The 23386-nt window shown below is 52.4% G+C and overlaps 1 protein-coding gene across 1 annotated transcript; it reads right to left on the reverse strand.

Moving 5' to 3' along the window:
- Positions 1–2593: 2593 nt before the first annotated feature.
- EIF3D (eukaryotic translation initiation factor 3 subunit D) lies at positions 2594–16083 on the reverse strand. Its single transcript, XM_032836593.1, has 15 exons — positions 15955–16083; positions 13229–13361; positions 12886–12931; positions 11883–12019; positions 11296–11381; positions 10667–10739; positions 9669–9781; positions 8794–8926; positions 8168–8315; positions 7192–7322; positions 6448–6533; positions 6239–6368; positions 3639–3781; positions 3196–3479; positions 2594–2739 (listed from the first exon to the last, which is right to left on the reverse strand). The coding sequence occupies exons 2-15, from the start codon at positions 13349–13351 to the stop codon at positions 2726–2728; spliced, it is 1647 nt and encodes a 548-aa protein (XP_032692484.1). The 5' UTR covers positions 13352–13361; positions 15955–16083; the 3' UTR covers positions 2594–2725.
- Positions 16084–23386: the final 7303 nt, after the last annotated feature.

Here is a 23386-nt window from a genome sequence, read left to right on the forward strand (position 1 = left end):
GCTCGGCCCGCTGGCGCCGCGGCGGCCCCGCCCCTCCCGCCCGGCCAATGGCAGGGGGCGGGGTCACGTGCGCGGCGCGCGGTACGCCGGGAGGGGCGGGGTGGGCACGGGCTCCCGGGGCGCGGGGCAAAGCGCGCACGTGCTCCCTGCGGGCTCGGAGCTGGGGGGCTGGTACAGCTGCGGATTGGGTCACGCTGGGGCGCAGCGTTAAAGCTGTGTTAAAGCTCTTGTGTTAAAGCTGTGCCTCTCCACGTGCAGGGGAGGCGCGGGAGCAGATGTCTTTTGGAGATAAACCTAGTTCTTAACACTCCATCGTTAACGTAGCCGGACACTTGTTGGTTACCCAGTTTTGGGGGGACTGGAAACCAGGTCGAAGTCGGGACAGAAAAAGCAGGTGTTTGCCACAGTGATTCGGTCTGTTATTTGCTCAGTAACATGCACGACTGGCTGGTTGTCCCACCAACCAGGAGAGGTAGGCGATTCTGTTTCCCACATTCTGTCGTCACTAGCCAAATGGAGGTTTAGCTGTGATTTGCCTGAGGGACCAAACGGTTAAGTGGAACCTGGAATTAATCCCCCGTCCCCCTTACACCAAATTATGAGCTCTCCAAGAAGTTTTTTGTCATGTTTTCATTCTTGGTAATGTAAACAAAGTGGCCCATGGTATGCCAGTGTAGACACAAACCCGCTGCGAATGCACAGCAATGGGCGTGGCTGCAGGAGAGGGAACGGGAAAGGTGGGAGATGATCCTGAACCACTGTTCAGGTGAACTGGATAATCAAGGCTGGCTTTGCGCAGGGGGAACGTGGATCCCGCTTCAGATTTACAGGGGCAGAACATATGTCCTTTTCTGAGAGGTACAGGAACCTTGGAGGGGCATTAAGTAGTCCAATGAGATGGGGCTGAGTGTTCTCATGGAAAGGCAGCCATGCCTGGTGTGGAGAGAACTCGATGATCTAACTTTGCACGGCTGGAGCTTTTTATTAAAAATTGTCCCTGGGACCTTTCCTAGAGAAGTCTTCCTTGACCTCTCAGAACAAAAGTACCCCCAAGGAGTGCCACGTATCTATTTATCGCTTGTGTCTGCCTCAGAGAAAAGGTCAATGGAACAGAAATGATCTTAGTCACTCTGGTGGCCTCTGTGCTTCCTACAAGACCTGGGATACAGCAAGCCACCAGTAAGCATTTGTTGAATAAACCCTGAAAGCAGAAGTACCTTGCCAGAAACTAAGTAGGAACATCTGCTTCTTGGTGGTTGGGACGACGTGAGAATGGGTGCAGGTAAATGAAGCACTGGAATTAGCTGCTGGTCTTATCTGGTGAGCAGAGGGAAATCAGGACTGATGAAGTATGGCCGGGCCTTGACAGTGGGCTCACAGGCAGCAGGATGCGGTGGAAGGTTTGAGTCAGGACTGAAGCCATCAGCTTGATGGCCCCAAGAAGGACGGAGAAAAGTAGCGGACAGATAAAGCAAACGAAGCCTGTGGAAGCTGGTGCAGTTTTTAGGGTCCAAGGCTGAAACTGACTTCCACCTGCCCACTCATCCCCTGCTAATCCCCCCGGACTGCATCCTGGTCTGCAAAGCCAGTCTGGTGAGGACCAGGCTCAACTCCGAAACCTCATGGCACTTAACACTTTCACGTGTGCTTTTGGACAATCTACCTATTTTGAAGACTCCCCAAGAAGCATGTTGCATGCCTTAACCAACTTCAGCGAAACCAATAAACGTTTGGTTGCTGAGGCTCAATTACTATTATTTTTAAAGATTCTGAGAAAGAAAGACCATGAGCAAGAGGAAGGGCAGAGGGACAACCAGATTTCCCACTGAGCCACCACGACCCCCTGGGCTCAATTACTCTGATTAAAATAGTAACCAGGAATGTTACTCAGGAGCTGAGCCCGTTTCCTCATCAGTACAATGACACCACTCTGACCAGCACTCCTGTTCTGCGTCAGGCTCAGATGAGATATTTATAGAAAGCTTAGTATAATACCAGGTAGGGTAATTACCTCAGACCATCAGGAATAGAACGCTATTCACTTATAAAGTTTACATATCCTAAGCATTCTGTAGGTGATTTATGACACACTGCCTTGAGGGTGCCGGCTTAGGACTCTGTCACCAGCCCAAACCAAGCCTGAAGACAATTTACAAACCAGTCATCACTGCCCAGTGGGACACCCATCAGAATCTTCTGGTGCAGTCTCCTTCGTAAGCTGCACACCCACCTCAACCTTCAAAGACCGTGCCCTCCTTCCCTTTACTAGTGATTTGTGTCTCTAAGGGCAGGAGCTAAGTCTGGCACATGGCCAGCAGGCACCCCTGCTGTGGAAACAGACCTCTCAGGGGGACCTCTGTTAGGTGCCTCAGAAAACTGACAACCATCCCCGGCAAAGGACCATGTCAGGGGGTTCCACGAACAGAAACATCTAGGACATTCACCCTCTAACAGGAGTATGAAATGAGTAACAAACGAAGGAGCCCAATTATGAACTCCAGATAGAACACAGCCATATCTCACCTTCCCTCTCCCAGGAGCTACTGGGGGAAGGAAGAGAAGCTGCCAGTCCCAGTGCAGCACATGATAAAGGTAAGAGACTAAATAGTTATACTTTATTCCACTGTCACACTTCAGCACGAATCAGATCAGCATTCCACTACGCATCCAAAACCCTTCCAGGCTCAGTGGAACGACAAACTCCGGCTTCACGTCACCATCTGGTTTAAGTTTCTTCCTCTGAAAGACAGAAAACGTTAGAGAAATGAGCCCTGTCATGCTGGGGAAGTGCTTGTGATTTTCCCCACTGCGTTCCTGATCGTCATGGGGCTACGAGGAATTTCCTGCAGTCACCAGCTGGGGAATGAAGCAGGAAAGAAGCAGCCCGGGGCCCGTGTATCCAGCCCAGAGCATCTTTCCTCCTCCAGACCACTGGCTAACCATTCCACTGCCTTTCCCTCCATGCTTCTTTCCCACCCTGGCCTCTAGGAGGCCCCTCTCCCCCCGCACCCCTCATGGGATCTGAAGGCTCTGGAAGCAGCTCCAGGCGCTGGAGGGCAGGCTGCTGCAGAGTCTAGTCTCCGGGAGCGCTCAGCTGGTCCCGCGTCAGGGCTCCAGAGAACAGTGGCCATGGAGCTCGGTCCCTAGCTAGCCTAACAGCCCTGCCTGGACTTCAGAAGGAGGCCTGCCACACACCTTCCTCCTCCTCCTCCTCCTCCTCTTCATCCTCATCGTCCTCATCGGAGCTGAACGTGCCGTCGGGCAGGCTGTAGACGCGGATGACCTGCTTGTTGGGGTCCTTGAGGATGAGGTACTTGCCCTCCTCCAGCTTCATGCAGATGTCGATGACGCAGCGCAGGATGCCCCAGGCGTTCTCCACGCTCAGGTTGATCTGGCTGGCGAACTCATTGGGCTTGAACTGCTGGGTGCCCAGGATGACGTGGCGCGAGGAGTCCTTCACGTGGTACCGGGACACATACCTTGCAGGGGAGAGGGGCGACCATGGTGGGGGCGGGACACACAGGGGCACAGCCACACCTGGGGCCCCGAGTTCTTCCCCAGGGACAGCGGCGAGGCCCGCCCCGCCCACAGACCGCCCCTCGCAGCCGGTGAATTCCGGGTGCCCGCGCGGACCTCACCCCAGCTTGAGATACTCGGAGCCGGCCAGCAAGGCGCAGCACGTCCACCGGGCCAGCTTGTAGCTGTTGTTCTTCAGCTCAGTGGCGATGACGGCACCTCGCTGCGAGTCCAGTTTCTGACGCCAGTCAACGCCGTTGCAGTGCTGCGGGAGGCAAGCCGGGCCCAAGCGTGAAGGGGGGCCCCTACTGCCTGAGGCCTGGGACCTCCTCCAGCAGAGAAGGGACTCCTTTGTGGGCTCGGAAGCGGGGAGTCCGCAGGTAAATCACAGGCAGAGACACGGCCCCTGGGCGCACAGGGGGCGCCCGGCAAACCCCTATCCCTCTAGTCTAGACTAGGACCCACGCGTGCACAGTGACACAGGGGCCGTATGAATGGCAGCGGCAAGCGTTCACTGTGTGCGGTGTGGGAAGGGAGGGCTCCATGGAGGGGAGGCGATGGCTCCCCTGGGGAGGATGCGGACAGAGCTGGAGGTGGCATGACGGGAGAGGTACAGAGGGAAAGACAGGCTGCAGGTCGGGTCAGGCCTGGGTGGGGGTGGAGGCTGCAGAGAGGAGGCCAGAGTCTGACCTTGTGTATATGCACGGGCAAACAAAGAGATCGTCTGCTCCAACCACCTCGTGTACAGATGTGCGAACTTGGGACCCAAAGTGAAGTGACTGGCTGAAGGTCAGGTGGCAGAGATTCTCAGATTGTCTTGGTTCATGGCAACCAGAGGCCTCCGAAAATACTAGTCCTTTAAGCAGTCAGGCCCAAACTGTTCAGGAATAGGACTTAGATACGATTCCCTCAAGACCACTCTTACGAGTTTGCTGTGGCATTTCGAGACTCTCTCCACATAGCCATGCTGCGCGGTGGGAGCAGTGTTTTGGACAATGAGTTGGCAGAGATCAAGCGAGCTGGGGGGTGAGGAGGGCACGGAGGAGGTCAGCTAGGCCCGCAAGTGCACAGTAACAGGCACGATCAACAGCATCCTGAAGTGGGCGAAGACGGCAGAACCGAGGGAGGAGACGGACTGCAGGTCGGAGAAGCCCAAGCAGATCTGAGGAACCACGGTTACAGTTCAAGGTTGAGGCTTGGGGTGGGCACCATTCTACTAAGTCATCGGGAGAGGACTCCCGACGGCTCCAACCCTTGTGCCGGGGGGAAACCGTGCCGATGAGGAAAGGTCATGCCCATGGTTAGGCACCTTCTCTGTCAAGGGCATTCTGCGCATGTAACTAAGGTCCCTTAAGATAGGGAGACCACCTGGGTGCAAGCCGGACACAGAGAAGTCAAGTCAGAGGCTGGATGCACGCTGATCTGAAGACCGAGGGGACCCTCGGGCAAGGGATGTGGGGGACCTCGAGGAGCCGAGAAGCCCCAGCGGACAGCTGGTATGAGAACGGGGCACTCAGCCCACAACGGCAAGGAACTCTGAATTCTAACTAGAAAGCCTAGATGTTTCTTCCAGAACCTTCAGATTCATTTTGAGCCTTTGTTGCGGAGCAAGAGAAAACGAACACAGAGCTCTACAGAGAAGTAACTGTGGCATAGAGAGCTGTGGAGGGACCGACCTGAAAGGCGGCTCCACTGGAAGTCAGAAAGGAGGGGAGCCAGCAGAGAAAGCAAGAGGAGGACTGAAAAAACGTGCAAGGCTGGAGTCCGGGAGCACCGCAGAGGGCAAAGCTACACGGCGACAGTGACGCTGAATGCTATCGGGGGGACCGGTGGAAAGACTGAGAAGAGGCCACTGGCCCCAGAGCCGAGTTCGCAGCAGGGCTTCTGGTGAGCTCCTTTATCAGGTGGCAGAGGCCAAGGCCGCCTGGGGAGTGGGAATCAGCAGCAGTCAATGCGGGTCCCCGAGTCTCTAATGAAGGCAGAGCACAACAGCCCACAGACTCCGTCTCATTAGACGCTGTTCAACGTGCGCCTGAGCTGTCCTTGCCGCGGAGGACCCTTCGTTGGGTACAGCGGCGCCCTGGCGCACTGCCCCCCGCAGCCAAGTCAGAAACCCGGGCAGCTTCAGAGAGGGCGCAGCCCAGCGATCCCGCAGCCCCAGCAGGAGGGAAGCAGAAAGAGGAGAGATGAAGGAAGCCCATTTCTTTCAAGAGGCCTCCTGAAGAGCCAAATCTTCGCTGATCTGAGAATCTCGAAGTTCAAGAAGGGAAGGAGTTGGAAGAAGAAATCAGAAGGTTGGAGGGAAGGTTGCGGCTGCTCTAAGCGAAAGAACAGATCAAAAAACAGAGCTCCGGGGCTTACAGGACACCTGCCAACCCGGATGACGAGAGATCAAAACCAGACGCTTGCAGAGAGAAGCCCACGGGAGGGCAGAGCGGAACAGAGGGGGACAAAGCCCTGTGAAAACATCACTACTCCTGGTTCCTGCGTGTCTCCTGCGTGCCATACGAGCAGAAAAGTTCTAGCCTTAGCCACATTCTACACAGGCACGGTCTCTTTCTCAATGAGGAACGAAGGGGAGGAAAAACTCAGAAGACAAAAAAAAAAAAAAATCTTGGTAGCTGTGTAAGTGACGCACAGGGACACAGGGACACAAGACCTGGCTAGCCAGGTACAGCAGGGCCCGCAGGAACCACAGACAGGGTGACCAAGCACGCCTCACCCTGGAATCCCACTCGTTGAGGGTCTTGATGTTGATGAAGGACACTTCCCCGTTGGCTCCGGTCATGACGCCATCATGCTCACAACGGACAATAAGGTCGATGTCGTCTCCAAGCTTCCACCTGCGGTACCTGCAGGGAACAGGGAGCTTGGTCAGCCACTGGAGGCCCCGGCTTTCAGAGAGCCCACTCCCCCGGGGGGCTGCCGTACCGGTAGGCGACTGAGGCGACTTCATTCTTGTCCATGTCATCCTCCACGAATGGGTTTGGGTTGGGGAAGTTGTATCTTTCCTTCCCCTGCCAAGAGACAGAGGTGTCAGCAGACCGTGAGCACTCGCGGCCGAGCCCATTGGCCAGACCCTGCGCTCGGCGTAGTTACAGGCATGGCCGGCCCCCTGCAGCCCCCCAGGGCGGGGTGGGTGCCGTTTACCCTTCCCGACCTCCAGCACGAACCCGGAGAGGTCCCAAATGCTTGCACAGCCGCCTGGGTGCTTCGTGTGTCTGAATTAGCAGCCACACCCCCCTCCCGTTTCATTTTTCTAGAGCGCACACCACCGCTTGTCATACACAGGTTTATTCGTTTACTGTCTTTCCTCCTCCATTAGAATGAAGCCTCCTGAGGGTAGGAACTTAGCTCACTGCTAGATCTCCAGCACCTGGACAATGTGTTTGTATCAAACCGAGTGTCTGTCCGAGAGCTGAAAGAATCCCTACAGCCTGTCTGGCCGAGACAAGTGTTCCTAGGACTCCAGCCTCACAGAGAACGTCCCACACACCGCAGAGCTCTGAAGTGCTCGGTCTAGGATTCGGTCAGGCAGCCTGACCTCAAAGCCCCAGGGTGGGCTCCTCCGTGACAGACCGGGACCCCGTCTGCCCCGCTCAGCCCCACCACCCCGGAGCCCACCACCAAGCAGATGGTCTGGAAACTGAGGCCCAGAGGCTCTCACCGCCTCACCATTCTCAAGCACTGCTGGGAAAAGTTGTGGTTGATGTAGGTCGCTTCCATGGCCAAGTTGCGCGGCGAATTAAAGGAACTGCCTTCATCCTGCGGCGGCTCGTTGGCGGTCTCACTCACTGTCAGGAGGTCTGCAAAAGCGGCGGTGCGGTCGCCCACCCACAACACCGAGCCGCTAACGTGCTTGGCACTACGGGGAGGGGCGCAGGCCCGTCCTTCAAGGAACCACCACCTGCCAAGCCAGCTCTCCCAAGGGGGGGGGAGGGGAGGGGGGGAGCGCCGCGGGGTAACTTCACATCCTCTCTAATGTTAAATTCAAGAAACCAATCCCGTTTCAATCTTTTTGGATTCAAGAGAATGTCTGACTTTGTTAGCTTTTTGACTAAAAAAAGACCCTAAGCCTCAGGTATGGAATTGTGTCACCCCGCCTTGCTGCTATCATGCTTTAGTGACCTGGTTTCCCTTCAGGGCCTGAGTATTCGTGTTTGTGTGGTATCGAACACATGCACGCGTAGTTTTCCCTTCATAAATACACTGAAGTAGGCCTTCGGCTCAGGTCATGATCCCTGGGTCCCGGGACCCAGCCCTGCGTCAGACACCCCGCTCAGCGGGAAGCCTGCTTCTCCCTCCCCCTCCCCCTGCTTGTGTTCCCTCTCTTGCTGTGTGTCTGTCGAGTAAATAAAATCTTTGAAAAAAAAAATACACTGAAGTAAAGGAAAAAAGACCTTAACTTGAAAAAAAACATGAAGTAAATGTCAAAGGTGGTACTGGCAGAAGTCAGGAAAGTGCCACCCCTACATTCCAAAGAAGTAACGTTTGGAAGCTCGGTACTGGGGCCTCGAGGAGGTGCCTTGGCCTCGGCTGTCAGTGCTGTGGGGAGACAAACTGTTTCCCGCCCATTCTCTAGAACCAGGGACTTGCTCCGAACCAACATGACAGCCAACACCTTTGTGCTGCTCCCAAACAGGCTTCCTACCAAAGTCGGAGTTGTCCCTCTTGTCAAAGAAGAGCTTGGAGCCGACTCTCTGCACGACGATGTCCCAGGAGTACACGGAGCGCGTGCAGCCCATCAGCGTGGCGAGGATGGCGTCCGTGGCGAATACGTTCCCCTGGGTTTTTGCCAGCTGCAGAGGACAGGGGAGAAAGAGGTGAGGATACTCTCAGATCTAACTGGCCCTCTGCAGGGAGCTCTCACGCCCTCACATCCAAGTATACACCCCGCTAGGGGTTCGAAGGGGTAGTTCGCAAGCTCCGGCAGGCAGGCGTGTTGCCGCCCCCCCCCCCCCCCCCACTACGAGGGACCGCAGCTCACTGAGCATGCGCCACATTCCAGGATGGCATGTCGTGATGCTCTCGCCTCACCCCAGTGGCTTGTGTTAAGCACACTCCGCCCCGCTTCCCAGGTGAGGAATGGAGGGTTCAGGCAGGCGACGCGAGGAAGGGTGGCAGGGCTGGGGTTCGGGTCCGGCTCCACTTAACGCCCGTGTCACGGCAAAGCCCGCAGGGTGGCCGTGTCCCAGCGGCCCCTGCCCCATCTGGGAGCATCGGAGACGGAGGGGGTTCCGAGGCCCGGGAATCCACGCGGACGCCCACGGGGCCCACCTTTCGGATGACAGGGTCGTCTGTGGTGGTGACGGTGTGGAAGATGCGCTTGATGCTCCGCAGCGGCTTCTCGCTCCTGGTGGTGATGCGGTCGAAGGCTTTGTCATAGTACTCCAGGGCCCCGCAGCACTCGCTGAGGCCGGCGGCCAGGCGACAAGGGAAACGGCACCATCAGCTTTTTGTCTTTGTTTTTAAAAAGCCACAGAGCGGTGCCTGCGTGGCTCGGCTGGCTGAGCGCCTGACTCTTGATTTCGGCTCAGGCCAGGCTCAGCGCGGTGAGACGAGGCCCCGCAGCAGGCTCTGCACCCGGAGGGGACTCGGAATCTGCCTGACGTTCTCTCCCGCTCCCCCGGCCCCTCCCTCTGCTTACGTGCTTGCTTTCTAAGAAATAAATCAATCTTTAGGAAAAAAAAAAAAAAAAAAAAAAAAAAAAAAAAAGAAAAAAGCTGTGCAATCCAAAGTCTTATCCAGAAATCCCACCTATAAAAGGAGAGGGTTCCTCTGTCGGGAGCAGGAGAGACAAGCTCCCGGAGCTCACACAGGTCCCTGTCTGCTAAGCTCTGGATGTGGCTCCACAGAACAGCGTGAACACAACTGAATGATGCAGACTCCCCACTTTAATGATGGGGAGACTAAGGCCAAGAGAGGGACACGGGCAGTTACGGAGGCATCTGGGCATGCAGGTTCCTGCCTGGCGCTCTGGCCCCCAATGACTGACTTCCATCTACCACTCGAGGGCAACAGCTCTTTGTGACATCAGGAGAAGCTCTGCCTCTGATGAACTACGGTCTTTCTCTTCCTGCCGAAAGAGCCACACAACTCGCTGGTCCACACGCACATGCGCGTGGCAGGAGGTGGCAGAAGACACAACTTACATGTCCTGTGGCTCCGACACTTCCAAGTAGCGCATCTTCATCAACTGAGGAAAGTCCATCTCCTCCTTCACCTCCCAGTCACTACGGACTTCCACTGAAGAGTCTCGGGGTTTCTGTGCAGAACCAGTGGAGGGAGAATGACAGCCAGCGTGTAACAGAAGGAGAAGACAGGTTAACAGCGTGGAAGGCTCTTAGTCAGTAAATCCCTCCAGAGCCTGTGCCACGCGCTGGCTGCTTTCTGAGACAGCATCCCGACTCCAGGCTTTGCAGTCTAGAAGAGGACCGAAGGAGGCAAGAGGTCAAAAACAACCAGGAATTTTCCTCCTAGGTGATGTCGGCACCCAGGGCACACCAGCTCTTTCACACGTATAGGAGTTCTAGCAGCTTCTGTCTCACGGGATGTCAGCCCAGCAAGCATCGCATCCCGCAAAACCGAACTGCTGCCGCCAGAGCCATCTCCTGCTCGCGCGCACCTCCCGCCCTCACGGCATCCCCACGAGCGCCCGTGCACGAACGTTTACAGCAGCACTTCCCCACCAGCAGCAAGCGGAACCCACCCAGACGTCCGTGTCCCAGGGAACGGGTAAGGACACGTGGTACACTCGTACCACAGACTCGGCAATAAGGAGGCCCTGGATGAACCTGAAAACGTGCTCCGTGGAAGGAGCCAGACAAAAAGGCCCTTGTGTCACAGCAGTCTATGTATAGGAAATGTCTGGAAGAGGCAAACCCAGAGACAGAAGGGACGGGTAGTAGCCGAGGGCTGTGTAGAGAGAGCAAAGGCTGGCTGCTGAAGGGCGTGGGGTTCTTTTCAGAATGACGAGACTGTTCTGGAACTGGCTGCAGGCCCGCATCCGTGAACATAACAAGAACCACCGAACTGTACACTTGAAATGGGTGGACTACATAGTGCGGGAAGATTCCAATAAAGCAGTTATAAAACCAAATAAGCAGACAAAACTGAATTTCTAGATAGAACTCTGGTGTGGATACACTACCTGTGACTTCTGGTCCCACTTCTGCCTCACTCCGAATTGTTTCTGGAATTTTTTCTGCAGTCGTATGCGCTCTCTAGAAAGACAAGACGACTCTGCTTTTGGTGCAGATCTTTAAATCAGCGGGTTTTTGAAGGGCAGAAGCTGCCATCCTCTTCTGCTAACCTGCAACACTGTCACTGACTTCTTGGAACCAAGAAAACAGGGGCTTCGTGAAAAAGAGCAGAGCACGAGTGTATACACGAGTGCTAGAAGAGGTACACTGCCCCCAACACTGGCCACTAGCAGCCCCAGCCTGGGCAGGGCTGCTGGCCGACGTGGCTCCCAGGGCCCCATGTGAAGGCGGCCCTGGGCTCGGGCCGCAGCAGAACTGACTGAGGGAAGCACCAGAGCTCTTCTTACCTGCCCTCATTTCCTACCAGTGCATGGCCACTGCCAAGTACTCTCCTGCCCTGCTACCTGCCAACGATGGCCCTCGGAGAACGAGGGGCGCGCTGAAACAGTGGCTTTGCTGGTGTCAGGAAGGTTTCTGTTTTTGTCTGCAATGCTGGGGCAGACCACTGTCCTCCTGCTCTGGCCCAGAGATTTCAGAGTACGCTCGGCCCTGGAAGGGTGAGGACAGGAAACCTCACCTCTCTTTCTGCTTGGCGCTCTTAGGCAGGGTCTGCAGGTTGAACTGCAACATGTTCCGTCGATCTTTGTCTCTGCGGAGGTTCCGCTGGGAAGTAAGAAAAAAACACCCGTGTTAAAATCCTGGGGATCTGAGGGATAAGAGGCAAGGCTTAATGCGAGAGCTTTTCCCGACATTCGCGTGGACACACAGTCACATATCTTTTATTGAAGTAGGTTTACGGGCTTTTATTAGGGTTGTAGTTTGGCTCTTTATGTAGTAAGACGCAGCCCAACTGGACCATCTACTTAATAAAGCCTGCACACAGCGATTAAATGAGGCAACAGGCACCTTTTTACCTGACACAAGCACCCCCTCTTGGCACAGAGGTACGATGTCCTAGCCTACGACAAAAAGCCAAACCATTTAAACCTACCCCTGGACCCAGTAAGTTTACTTCAGCACAATGTACCAATGGTCAGCCACTTGGAAGTCACTGGAAGGCCCATGAAAACGCGCTTTCATCAGTACACACAAGGTAGCATTTTCAGCAGGTGGCTGCCAGTGGTAATGGCCCCAAGACGGTAGGATTGCTGGCTCCTGGCCTACCTGTGCAAACCGCATCCGATTCCGCTGGTAGGCGGTCTTCTGTGTGCGTGCTGTGTCCACCAGCTGGAAACTAGTTTCGTCCTCCTCGTGGAAATAAGCATATTGACTTCCACCACCGAACTGAGAGGAGTACTTATCTGCAGGCAAAGGCAGGGATGTGTAACAACTGCTACTGTTACTTTACACACATGCTGGTCTAGGGCCCTCCTATTCAAACTGTGCCCTCTGGACCTTTAGCAGAGGTGTGTGCTGACGGACTCACCCCACATCCACCAAATCAGAATCAGAGTTTTAAGATCCCCAGATGATTCATGTGCACATTCAAGTCTGAACAGCTCTGACCTAAAGAACTTTCTAAGTCAAGACAGAGTCTGAGGATGTCAAGCCCATTTCATGCCCTGCCTTGGTCCGGAAGAAGAAGAGTCCACCTTTACTCTCCCAGAAGGGGCAGACATGGGGCGTGCGCTATGCAAACGGCAAACACCTGCACCACCTGGTGCTCGAGGCAGACACGTCCAACAGGTCATGTTACACTTTACTGCTGACCTCGGCCTCAGATAATTGTCACTTGGTGTTACAAGCAGCCCCTTCCAGCAATCTCAGCTGGCACAGAAAAACCACCACCACCACCACCCATTTACTGGATCGAAATCTTAATATGTGGAGTCCTCTGACTGGCCTCCCAGGTTCAGTAAATCCTAGGCACTGCAGTACAAAATGGGAATGAGTTCAAAGGATACGTAAAAGGGTTCATGGCTCCCTGAAAGTGGGAGGGGAAAAAAAAATCCCCCTATAACAGATTAAATCTCTTTAATGAGCAGTCCAAGTTTTGGGGTCATTAAAAAAAAAAGTGGATACTGCCTACAGTTCAGACAGCCCTAAAAACTACGAATTATCATCATCATCATTTTGTTCCTGTTCTAGAATGTTTTTGGATGGAGGTTACTAGAAAAAGTAACAATCCTCCCAAGGCCCTGGTCTGGGCAGTCCGTTGAACACTTACTCGTGTATCTCTTATCTTGGTATGTGGCACCCGTCCAGTCTGCAACCTGTGAGAGCAGCAGCAGAAGAAAGAGCACACAGGTCAGTCAGACATGTTTCTGCGAACCCAGAAACCCCTGTAAGTGAAGACGCCATCTGGGAATAACGTAAGACAGACTGGGGATCGAAAGGCCTTTAAGTGCCTAGATCTGTTAGGACTACTGTTTAGTACCCAGGCGGTGTCCCCAGCTGGTGTCCCCCTAAGGAACACAGGAGTTACGCTTTGGAGAGAACAAACCTGGAATGGAGTAACGGAGGGCCACAGCCACACCTTAAAAGATTCACTCTCACCAACAGGCAAGTACCTTTCCTAGCCGATCCCCTTTGCTGAACGGTTGGTAGGGCATATCCCGAAACTGCTCGGGCACGGCACACGGACCCCAGCCGGAGGGGTTGTCCTGGATCACGGGGGTCATGAACTTCGCCATCTTCTAAAACCTTAAAAATACAAATAATGTGAGTAGCTTCATGAAGAAAGGTCTCTGAGTACAAGCAGGCTTCCGCTGTGGGAAGCTAAGACATAATGATAAACTCTGAAAGGCAACACACAAAATGGAACACTCAGCTGTTGAGCTCCTACTAACTGAATTTGTTTTCTCGTAGATAATATCGTGAATACTTAAAGCGCGGAAGACCACCAGCAAAACTGATCTACCAAGCTGCACCGATTCTCTGACACCCACTTTCCCCACTATAATGTCTTTGAAATGAGGCTGCACCTTATGCTTCATCGGCTCTCTTATCCTAATTGGCAGTTTGTCCTTCTTGGTGCTACATAACGTACGGGTGCTTCTTTAATTCAGTAGTGCCTCAACTTTGATGGAACGTAGTACCCTTTCTCCAGTGTAATAACCATGTTCTAGTTCTCAGAAACACCTTCACCAAGTCATACAATCCGTAGCTTCTCTAAGACTCAGTCTTTTCATCTGTTAAATGAATGAGACCCTGGTTAAATTCACGGCATGAAATCATTGCTAAAGACTGGGTAGTTACACATATGAAAATGTTTCCACTGTAAAATGCCACACAATTACATCTGGGATTTGCAAAAAATGCATTTAACACAAGGTGCTGAGAAAAAAGAAGTCCGTAAGTACAGCCTCATGTGCAACCTTTCTTTCTTGGTTCTTCTGATTTTCTGTCATCAATGCAAATCCTTATGCAGAACAAGGGGACACAGAGCCAAGCAAAAAGCCTGTCAGAAAGCTGAGGTTACCATAAGCCCTGGGTCGTAAAAGCGTCCATACGTCCCATGTTTGTAGATGTTTACGAGTACCAGCTATTGTTCTTGGTGTCTACCCTGCATAAAAACCCAGTAAATGCCCCGAACAATCCTGAGGTAGCTTCTAGTATCATCCCCCCTCTTCACATGAGAACATTGAAGCACAGAGAAGCTAAGAAATTGTTCAACTTTGCAGTGCTAGTTGATGAAAAAATCTGAACCAAAGCAGTCTGGCTGGAATCCGCGCTCTGGTCATGCTATAGCTCCTCTCAAATAGATCTTCACCTGACGGTTCCTATCAAAAACCTATGCACTTGGGGTGCCTGGGTGGCTCAGTCGGTTAAAGCCTCTGCCTTCAGCTCAGGTCATGATCCCAGGGTCCTGGGATCGTGGCCCATGTCGGGCTCTCTGCTCAGCAGGGAGCCTGCTTCCCACCCCCCTCCCCGCCCCCGCCCTGCCTACTTCTGTTCTGTCAAATAAATAAATAAAATCTAAAAAACAAAACAAAACAAAAACCCATGCACTGATCATTGTAATCCTCAGGTGCGTTCCTAGACGAAAATCCGTTGCACAGGTATTTCCGGAGCAATCAAAGTGCACAGCACAGTGATCACAGGAAGCTCTCCTCCGTGTCCCACGACGGGGAGACTGAGGCTTCCTACAGAAGTGAACCGGGGTGACAGCAACAAGGAACGTGCCAGCGGGCTTCATCTTCCGACTCTAAACTTAAGATAAACCACGGGAAGAGGACCGAGAAGGGATGGCAGCTTCAAGACAAGTCTCGTTACAATGACTATTTATCGAGCCCCTACAGAGTGTCAGACACTGTGCTACGTGAGTTAACAGCACTAACTCCCCCACACCCCACATTTCAGATTTTTTGGCTGCAGCTCGGCCAGTTAAACTGCTGATCTGGCCACGGTTTCAAAACGGCTGATTTCCAGGGTTGTCTGCCCTAAGTCCAGCATTCTTCCCGTTACGTTACAGCTCGGCAGCCACCCGAGAAGAAACGGGGTTGTATCCCTACCCAGTAACCCAGTTAACAATATTTCAAAAAGGTGTAAAAAAAAAAAAAAATCCAGTTGCTCTGCGACAGTTCAAGAAGGAAACAGACCCGAGGCTTGGCGTGCATTTCTCCAGCGGGTAGGAGGAATTCGCCCGACTTCAACGCATACAGCATGGGCAGAAGGGAACCAGAAGCAGAAACAGCCGGTCAGTCCCATCGGAGTGACAGCTGCACCCTCCGCCGCGGAGGCACCCCCAGGGCACTCAGAAGGCGCCCTGTGGCTGGCAGGCCACGGTGCCGTGTAGATTATCACAGCCACTCCAGATCGGATGCCATCATTCCAGAGGGGAGACCGTTTCAGATCAGAGATCAAACCTATGCCACCACAGCCTTCCACTTCACAGAAAAGGGAAGAAAACCTCTGGACTGTGAACTCCTCACGTTAGGCTCAAACACTGCTCAGCCTGGAACCCCCCAAATACCTCCTTCACAGACATTCTGGGAGCCTCTGGCTACTTTGAAGACCCTGAGACCCAACGGGGTGAACAGGTATTATCGAAGTCCCTCAGCCCGTGGCCGCAAAGCGAAGCCTAAGGCCAGGGGACCTCACCCACAAGGCCGTGTGCCGCATCACTAAGTGTGTCCGGCCTGGGGTCCCCGAAGGTGGATTCGAACCCCGCCCAGCGGAGGGCCAGAGGAGGCCACAGACGTACGGGAGGTCTCTTCCGGGAGGCCTCCGAAGGCCGGGCCTGGCCCAAGCAGGCTCCAGAGATCCACGGAACCCTAGGGAACATTCCACTCACCTGTAAAGGCCTCTGCGGGGCCCGGATGGCGAGAGATGGTCCAGGCCGGATACCGCGCACCCGGTTACCCTCCAAGGAACAGGGGAAAAGGAAGAAAGATGCGCGCGCACCGGCCGGCGCCGTAAACACAATCGGTGCTGTCGTAAACTGCTCTCTAGCTTCCTCCGGAATCAACGGCAGAACGCACGAGCCGTAAAGCGACTGCACACCGGAAATTCGTCACTATTCTTTGAGAGGTGTACACAAGGTTTCCGAGGAGCTAAAAGGCCGGGGGTGTGTTTACAGTTACGTCACGGGCGCATCCGGCGACGCCCCCAGAGGGCGTCCCGAATTTTTTGAAACGTGGCGGCGGTGCACTGGAAGCTGGAGGCGGGGAGCGGTGACGGCCTCTCCCGGTCTCGTAGCGGTTCACGGGAATCGCTTCGGCCCTTCTGTATCGCAGAGTGACCGGGCCTCCGGCCTGCACTGGCCAGTGGTGTGGCTCGGGTCTCACAGCTGGGGGCAGGTCGAGGGTCCGGGGCAGAGGTTATGGTTACCATTCCTCCGCCCCTCCCCTGCCCCGCTCCCGCCCCTTCTTTTAGTTTTGGAAACTGAGGCCCGGAAGGCGGGGTATCCAGAGTAGCACGGCTGCTAGTGTAGGGGTAGCCGCCAGGATTCAAACCATACTTCACGGTTCTCAAGTCGTCCTACGACGACGATTTCTGGAGCGCTAATGTCTAGAATGGAGACTCCGGGTCTGACTTCCATTGAACTAACTTATTCAGCGACGGCTAGGCTGGAGGCCGGGAATCTGCTTGTTAGGTAGCGATTGTGATTCTGATGTGGCGGCTGGGGAACCACTTTGCTACAAAGGACAACGGCGCTGTCCTTTCCGCAATTCTTGGCCTCTGGAATTTGTCCTTGAATCATATTCGGGAATTTCAAAACATTGAAAAAGAGAATCTGAGGATGTGTTTTTATTCACTTCACGTTCTTTTCTATCTGATCTGCTGGGATTCCTTATCAGTCTCCCAGCCTGACTGACTCCTTTATTGGAAAATACATCTGTTAGATCTGATATCTGCTCGCCTCTGCCACTTGCTAGCTGTGTAGGCTTCACATCTCTGGGTCTGTTTCCTTATCTGTAAATTGGAGATGATTAATACTTGGTCACTATGAGGATAAAAATAAATTCATGTGAAAATAGTAATTCCACTTACCAGTTGTGTGAACTTGGACAGGTTATTTGATCATTCTCAAGCTATTTATTCATCTGTGAAATGAAAATGTTAATGGGGGGGGCGCTTGGGTGGCTCAGTAGGTTAGCCTTCCTGTCGCGTCATGATCTCAGGGTCCTGGGATCCAACCTCATGTGCTCCCTGCTCAGCGGGGAGTCTGCTTCTGTCTTTCCCTCTGCAGCTCCCCCTGCTTATGCTCCCTCTCCCTGTCAAATAAATAAATAAATAAATAAGATCTTTATTTAAAAAAAATTTTAATAAGTGCATTTGTTTCCATAAATTTTCTCCCAACCTGCTCATGTTCCTAATTTTTGCTGATGGCACTTGATTAATGGTGCCCAGTATAAAACCTTGTAGTCATCATTAATAGTTCCTTTTCCCTTTCCCTTTCCCACCACATTTCCACATTAAGTCCTTTATCCAATGCTCTTTGCTCTACTTTCAAAATACGTCTTTTTTTTTTTTTTTTAAAGATCTTATTTATCTATTCATCAGAGAGAGGGAGAGAGAGCACAGGCAGGGGGAGTAGCAGGCAGAGTGGGAAGAAGATTCCTTGAAGAGCAAGGAGCCTGTTGGGACTCGATCCCACCTGAGCTGAAGGCAGGCACTTAAACAATTGAGTCACCGCCCAGGCATCCCAACTTTCAAAATGCATCTTTTTTTTTTTTTTAATTTATTTATTTGACAGAGAGAGACACAGCGAGAGAGGGAACACAAGCAGGGGAAGTGGGAGAGGGAGAAGCAGGCTTCCCCTTTGAGCAGGGAGCTGATGCCAGGCTTGATCCCAGGACCCTGGGATCATGATCTGAGCTGAAGGCAGATGCTTAACGAGCTACCCAGGCGCCCCTCAAAATACATCTTGAATGCTACCACTTTCCCCACCATATCCAGCCTCCTATTTAGACTTCCAGTGTCCACTCTTGCTTCTCTAGGGTTCCTGCCCTAGTGGTACCCAAGGCAATCAGTTCACAGTTTTCTAGCAGTTTCCTACTATGTGCTTAGAGTGAAACATGAACGTCTTCTGTGGCCTGTCTGGTCCCTGGCTATCTTTCAACTTTATAGCCTCCCCCCCCTTTTTTTTTTTTAATTTATTTGAGAGAGAGCGTGCAAGCACAGCTGGGGTGGGGGCAGAGGGAGAGGGAGAAAGAATCTGAAGCAGACTCCCCGCTGAGTGTGGATTCCCTACATGGCGCTTGATATCATGACCATGAGATCACGACCTGAGCTGAAACCAAGAGGCAGATGCTTAACCAGCCCTATAGCCCCAGCGCCCCATACCCTGCCTTTCTCTACTCACTGTGCTGTAGCTACCTTGGTCTTTTTTCTATGCTTCAAGTACATCAACTTCACACCTAGCTCAGCAGGGCCTCTGTACTTGCCCGGCCTTCTGCATGGAACACTCTTTCCCAGATTTAATCATGAGTGTCTTGGTCTCATCATTTATGCCTCTGTTCCAAGAGTTATCTCCTCCATGAGATCTCTGACCACTGTTCCTAAAAAGGCTGCTCCTCCCACATCCCTCTTCGCCCCTTACTCTGCTTTGTTTCCTTCCTTGTTCTCATCGCACTCTGAAATATTTTTGTTTCCTTATTTGGGTTCTGTCTCTATCTCTAGAGTATAAACCCCGTAAGAGTAGACACTTTGTTTTTCTCACCTGGAGCAGCGCCAGTAATACATATTTACTGAATTGTTGAATGAAAGCGTGAGGCTTTTAAGGGAATTGAATGAGGAAATAAATTTAGCCCATTATCCTGGGCACATAAATAAGCACTCGACTAACGTTAGTGTAATTAAGATCAATATTAATTGTGATATGTTCCAAAATGTAAGGGGAGATGTATTTTTGCTCAAGGGCTTAGATCATGTCTTCTTTCTTTCTTTTTTTGCTGTGGGTTCACAGGCCATCTGCTTCTGTCTCTCCCTTGTGTCAGAGTTTAATCATTTTTCCCATATTTTGGCCCAGACGTCTCCCCAGATGGAGAAGGATTTGGAGTGTCCTGTCTCATTCTCAGTAGCGGGTCCCTGGCCTTGGGTGGGAGATCTTGCCTTCACTCCTCTCAGCCAACACCCCTGCTGCTTCTCTCTGTCTAGCCCACTGTCCACGTGCAGCCGGGATGACCCTCCTTTACATTAAATCGAAGCAGACCCGACCTCCCGTCTTCCCTCCTCAAGACAGTTTAGTAGCTTACCTCTAGCCTGGGGATAAAATCCTGCACTCTGTTCTGTGGCCTGCAGATTTCGAAATGGCCACTTCTCACTGGCAGCATTCTCTTTCTGGGTCATACCCAGGCTTATCACTGCCCAGAGACCTCTTTACCCGTAGTCCTCTGGTGCCCAGAATGCATCTCCCCTAGATCTTCAGGCACTCGTGTTCTCATCAAACAGACATTTCCTCACCACCCCTCCGAGGAGCCCGGCACTGTGCTTTTTCTGTACCACGGGCTTGGCACTCTGGGGATTTACACGAGTTCATTTAATTCTCACCACAGCTGTGTGAGGTCGAGCCTACTAGTCTTCCCATTTTCCAGATGGAGCTATGGAGGAGTGCTCTAGGCTGAGCAGCGCACAGAGAAACCAGGGTCTCGAACTCATGATGCCACCTGGCTCCTGCTTCTTTTGCTTCGCTGTTAGTGTTTCACTGGGTGACTAACATTCGTCTTGTAAAAAATTATTTGTTTAGTTTTTTTTATCTCCTTAGGAAAGATGGAAGCGTCACGAGAGGTGGGTCATACTTATCTCATTCAGTGATCTCTGCGGACAGATCCTTTCCTCCTCTTGGCCCCCGCACAGGGCCTGGAGTACAGAGCATGCCCAGGAAACGCCTAATGAATCCAGGGCCTCTGGATCCTGCTTTTATTTATTTTATTTTAAATATTTTATTTATTTGACAGAGAGAGAGAGAGAGAGAGAGAGAGAGAGACTGCAAGAGGGAATATAAGCAGGGGAAGTGGATGAAGGAGAAGCAGGCTTCCCGCCGAGAGTGAGCTGGATGTGGGGCTCGATCCCAGGACCTTGGGATCATGACCTGAGCCCAAGGCAGACACTTAATGACTGAGCCATCCAGGTGCCCTTGGATCCTGCTTTTAGAGGCAATAAAATAAAAACCTTAACATTCTTGCCAGAAAATGTAGATTTTTAGGGCAGATCCCCATTTCTCGAAAGGTTTCACAGCATCTTCCCATGGTGGAGAGGCACAAACCCTGCCTTTGGGTGAGTGAGTGCCCAATTTTTCATTGTTAGCAACAATGGCTCACAGTAGCATTGCAATTGAAAAGTGACACGGTCCTTAATTTGTTTTGAACCTCATGATGACCATATTTTAATACAAATTTTACAGTTGATAGGATGAGGCTCAGAGAGGTACAGTCACGAACATAAGGTCACACAGCCAGTGAGAGGCAAAGCTGGGATTTTATTTCCTCATCCCACAGACAAATTGCAGAGTACCTTCCACGTGCCTGGTAGAGTCTGGGTGTGGGATGCTGCAGGCGGCAGACTGAGCGAGGGGCTTGCTCTCAAGGAGGATACTTTAAATGGGGGCAGGTGTGTAGAGATGTGACCAGTAGGTAAAGATGCTGCACCAGGGCTCTGTGTTCAAGAATGGTCTGGCATGCAGTGCTTATGAGGGTGGAGTTCAGGGATGCCCCTCTGGGTAGGTGACACTTGAGCAGAGACTGGAGGGTAAAAGGGAGCGAGCGGGGAAGAGCCTGGAGACGGCTTACATCCACTTGGATGTCCCCAGTGCTGGGGAGCTCATTCTCTGATGCCACTCTATCCTCTACGGACTTCTTTTTGGTTAACATTTCCAGTTCCTTTTTTTTTTTTAAGATTTTATTTATTATTTATTTGACAGAGATCAGTAGGCAGGGAGGCTGGCAGAGAGAGGAGGAAGCAGGCTCCCTGCTAAGCAGAGAGCCTGATGTGGGTCTCGATCACAGGACCCTGGGATCATGACCTGAGCCTAAGGCAGAGGCTTTAACCCACTGGGCCACCCAGGCGCCCCTCCAGTTCTTTTGTTTATTTCCTGGTGTCACCTCTAGTGCCACTTGGTCCTCATTTCCCCATGCCTTCCGCTTTGCCAGAATTCTAACAAAATGGCCACTTCTGGAATCACTCTTTTCCCTTCCTCTGGGATCTCTGATTCCCGCTTGGTTCTTCCCTCCTTTTGGGGGACTTCTTAACTTCCTTCTCTACACCCTTCCCCCCCTGCACATGAACCCATTCTCTCTCCTCTGACCTCTCTGGCACTATCCGGACACCCTCATCTCCTTGGAGTCTGCTCAGTGCCCGGGTAGATGAGCTCCTTCCCAGCGGCTGGCTTGGGAATCTTCATTGAGCTTGACTGGCCCACATTCTTTCCAGTGCCCAGATTCCTCCATTCCTTCTTCCTCAGGGTCTCCTCCAAAGCTGTTGCCTCTGCTTGGAAGGCATCTCTGTTCTTTGACGAGTTTTCAGCTCCTGGTCAAATGTCACTTCTTTGGGGACACCTTCCTTCCTGCTCCCTGTGCTTTCCCTTCTGAACACTTAGGGCAGTGGTAATGAAATGATTATGTGTGTACGTATTTGATCTACGTGTCTCTTCAGTCGCATGGAGCACCCTGAGAAGGTGGGGATAGGGCTTGTATTCCCAGTGGCTAGAACAGTGCTTGACATCAAATAAGGTGCCCCATTAGTATTGGTTGACTAAGTCAATGGATTAAAGGGTCAGAACTGGTCTGTGATGATTCCTTCAATGGGTATCACTGAGAGCCAACCCTTTGCAGCAGGACTCTGTGTATGTAATGATTGATAGTGAGATTCTTGTCTTCAAATAGCTTCCGGTCCAGCTGAGTTAGTGACTGGCAAAGCAATTCCTAAACTGAAAAAGGGAGAGCCATAGGTGACCGGCAGGCCCCCCATAGACACCTCCTCGTGTCATGTCTAGAAAGGGGAGGCACCCTTATTCCTTTTTTCTGACCAGCCTCTTGTGCTAGTCTTTCTTGGCCTGTCCCTGCCAGGTAAGGCAAAGTCATTTGCTAATAGAAACCTCCAATACCTTCAAAAGGGAAGTAGCATTTCTGAGTGCTTACTATATGCCAGGCGATGGGTTCGTGCTTTGTATCATTAATCATCTCTTCGATTCTCCCTGGGAACTTTCTGAGACAGGCATCCACTCTCGCACTGATGTGGGTGGGGAGAAGCAAGCTCAGGCCCGTTGGGTCCTTGGCCCAGTGAGAATCAGCCGAGCCAGGATTTGAGAAAACTTTTGTGGACTCAAAAGCTTCCATTCCTTACGGGGTGGGGGGGAAGGCCTTTCCTGAGGTTTGGAAGCTTCTCTTTCTCACTCCCCTCCTCTGTCTCTTGCCTCTGCCATCTCCAGTTTACTCAGACACTTCCTATTTTGAATCTTGGTGGTAGCTCTGGAATTTTCCCATGGGAGGGGCTCAGTAACAGGAATCTGTTGGAAAGGGGGGAGCCCTGGGCTTGTCTTGAAGCTGCGTTTGCTAGCAGATCCCCTCTTTTCCCTGAAGCCCATTTATTGGGGGCGGGGGAGGCACTCTGGAGCTTGTAAGGGGCTGTTCCTGAAGACATCCTTTGGCCGAGCATTCAGATAGAACAAAACGGGGACAAGGGGAAGGGACAAGAAAGCAAGCATCAATTCCTCGAGGGCTGCCTACACATGAGGCGTCTCGCGTATTTGGATTATTCTAGACTGTGAGGTGAAGAGTTGTCAGGATCTGTGGTGTGCTTCAGAGCTTGACCAGACCATATCATTTGGTGTCCATGTAGGGGCTCTTTTGAGAGACAAAGGGGTCCCTATCAAAAATTATACCAGACAAAAGGTATGCATTGGGACAGTTCCAGGCAAACCGGGAGTTTGGTGACCCTAGGCAGGAGGGAAGTAAAATGGACCTGTGTTCTGGTTGCCTGCTGCTGTGTCACACAACATGCAGCTTAAAACAACAGTTACCCTTTCGTTATCTCTGTTGGTTTCTGCAAGTCAGGAGTTTGGGAGGGGGTTGGCTGGTTCTAGCCTGGGGTCTCCTAGGCTGTGTTAGTTGGATGCATGTGGAGCTGGAGTCACTGGGGGGGGGGGTGGCTAGAACCTTCTCTTTCTCTCCGTCTCTGTTTAGGGTTGGGGTCTCCGATGTGGCAAGTCCATGCAGAGAGCTGGGCTTTCTTTCTTTCTTTCTTTTTTTTAAGATTTTATTTATTTATTTTACAGAGAGAGATCA

Source organism: Lontra canadensis, unplaced genomic scaffold, assembly GCF_010015895.1.
Source record: "Lontra canadensis isolate GAN:19392208 unplaced genomic scaffold, GSC_riverotter_1.0 scaffold93, whole genome shotgun sequence".
NCBI lineage: Eukaryota > Metazoa > Chordata > Mammalia > Carnivora > Mustelidae > Lontra > Lontra canadensis.

What these genes read in the sequence shown, in the direction of transcription:
- EIF3D (XM_032836593.1), bottom strand. Translation starts at nt 13,351, where the DNA reads ATGGCGAAGTTCATGACCCCCGTGATCCAGGACAACCCCTCCGGCTGG. An exon ending in CCAAGATAAGAGATACACGA is followed by an intron (nt 12,020 to 12,885) that starts GTAAGTGTTCAA and finishes CTTTGCCTGCAG; the next exon opens with ATAAGTACTCCTCTCAGTTC. An exon ending in ATCGGATGCGGTTTGCACAG is followed by an intron (nt 11,382 to 11,882) that starts GTAGGCCAGGAG and finishes CTTACTTCCCAG; the next exon opens with CGGAACCTCCGCAGAGACAA.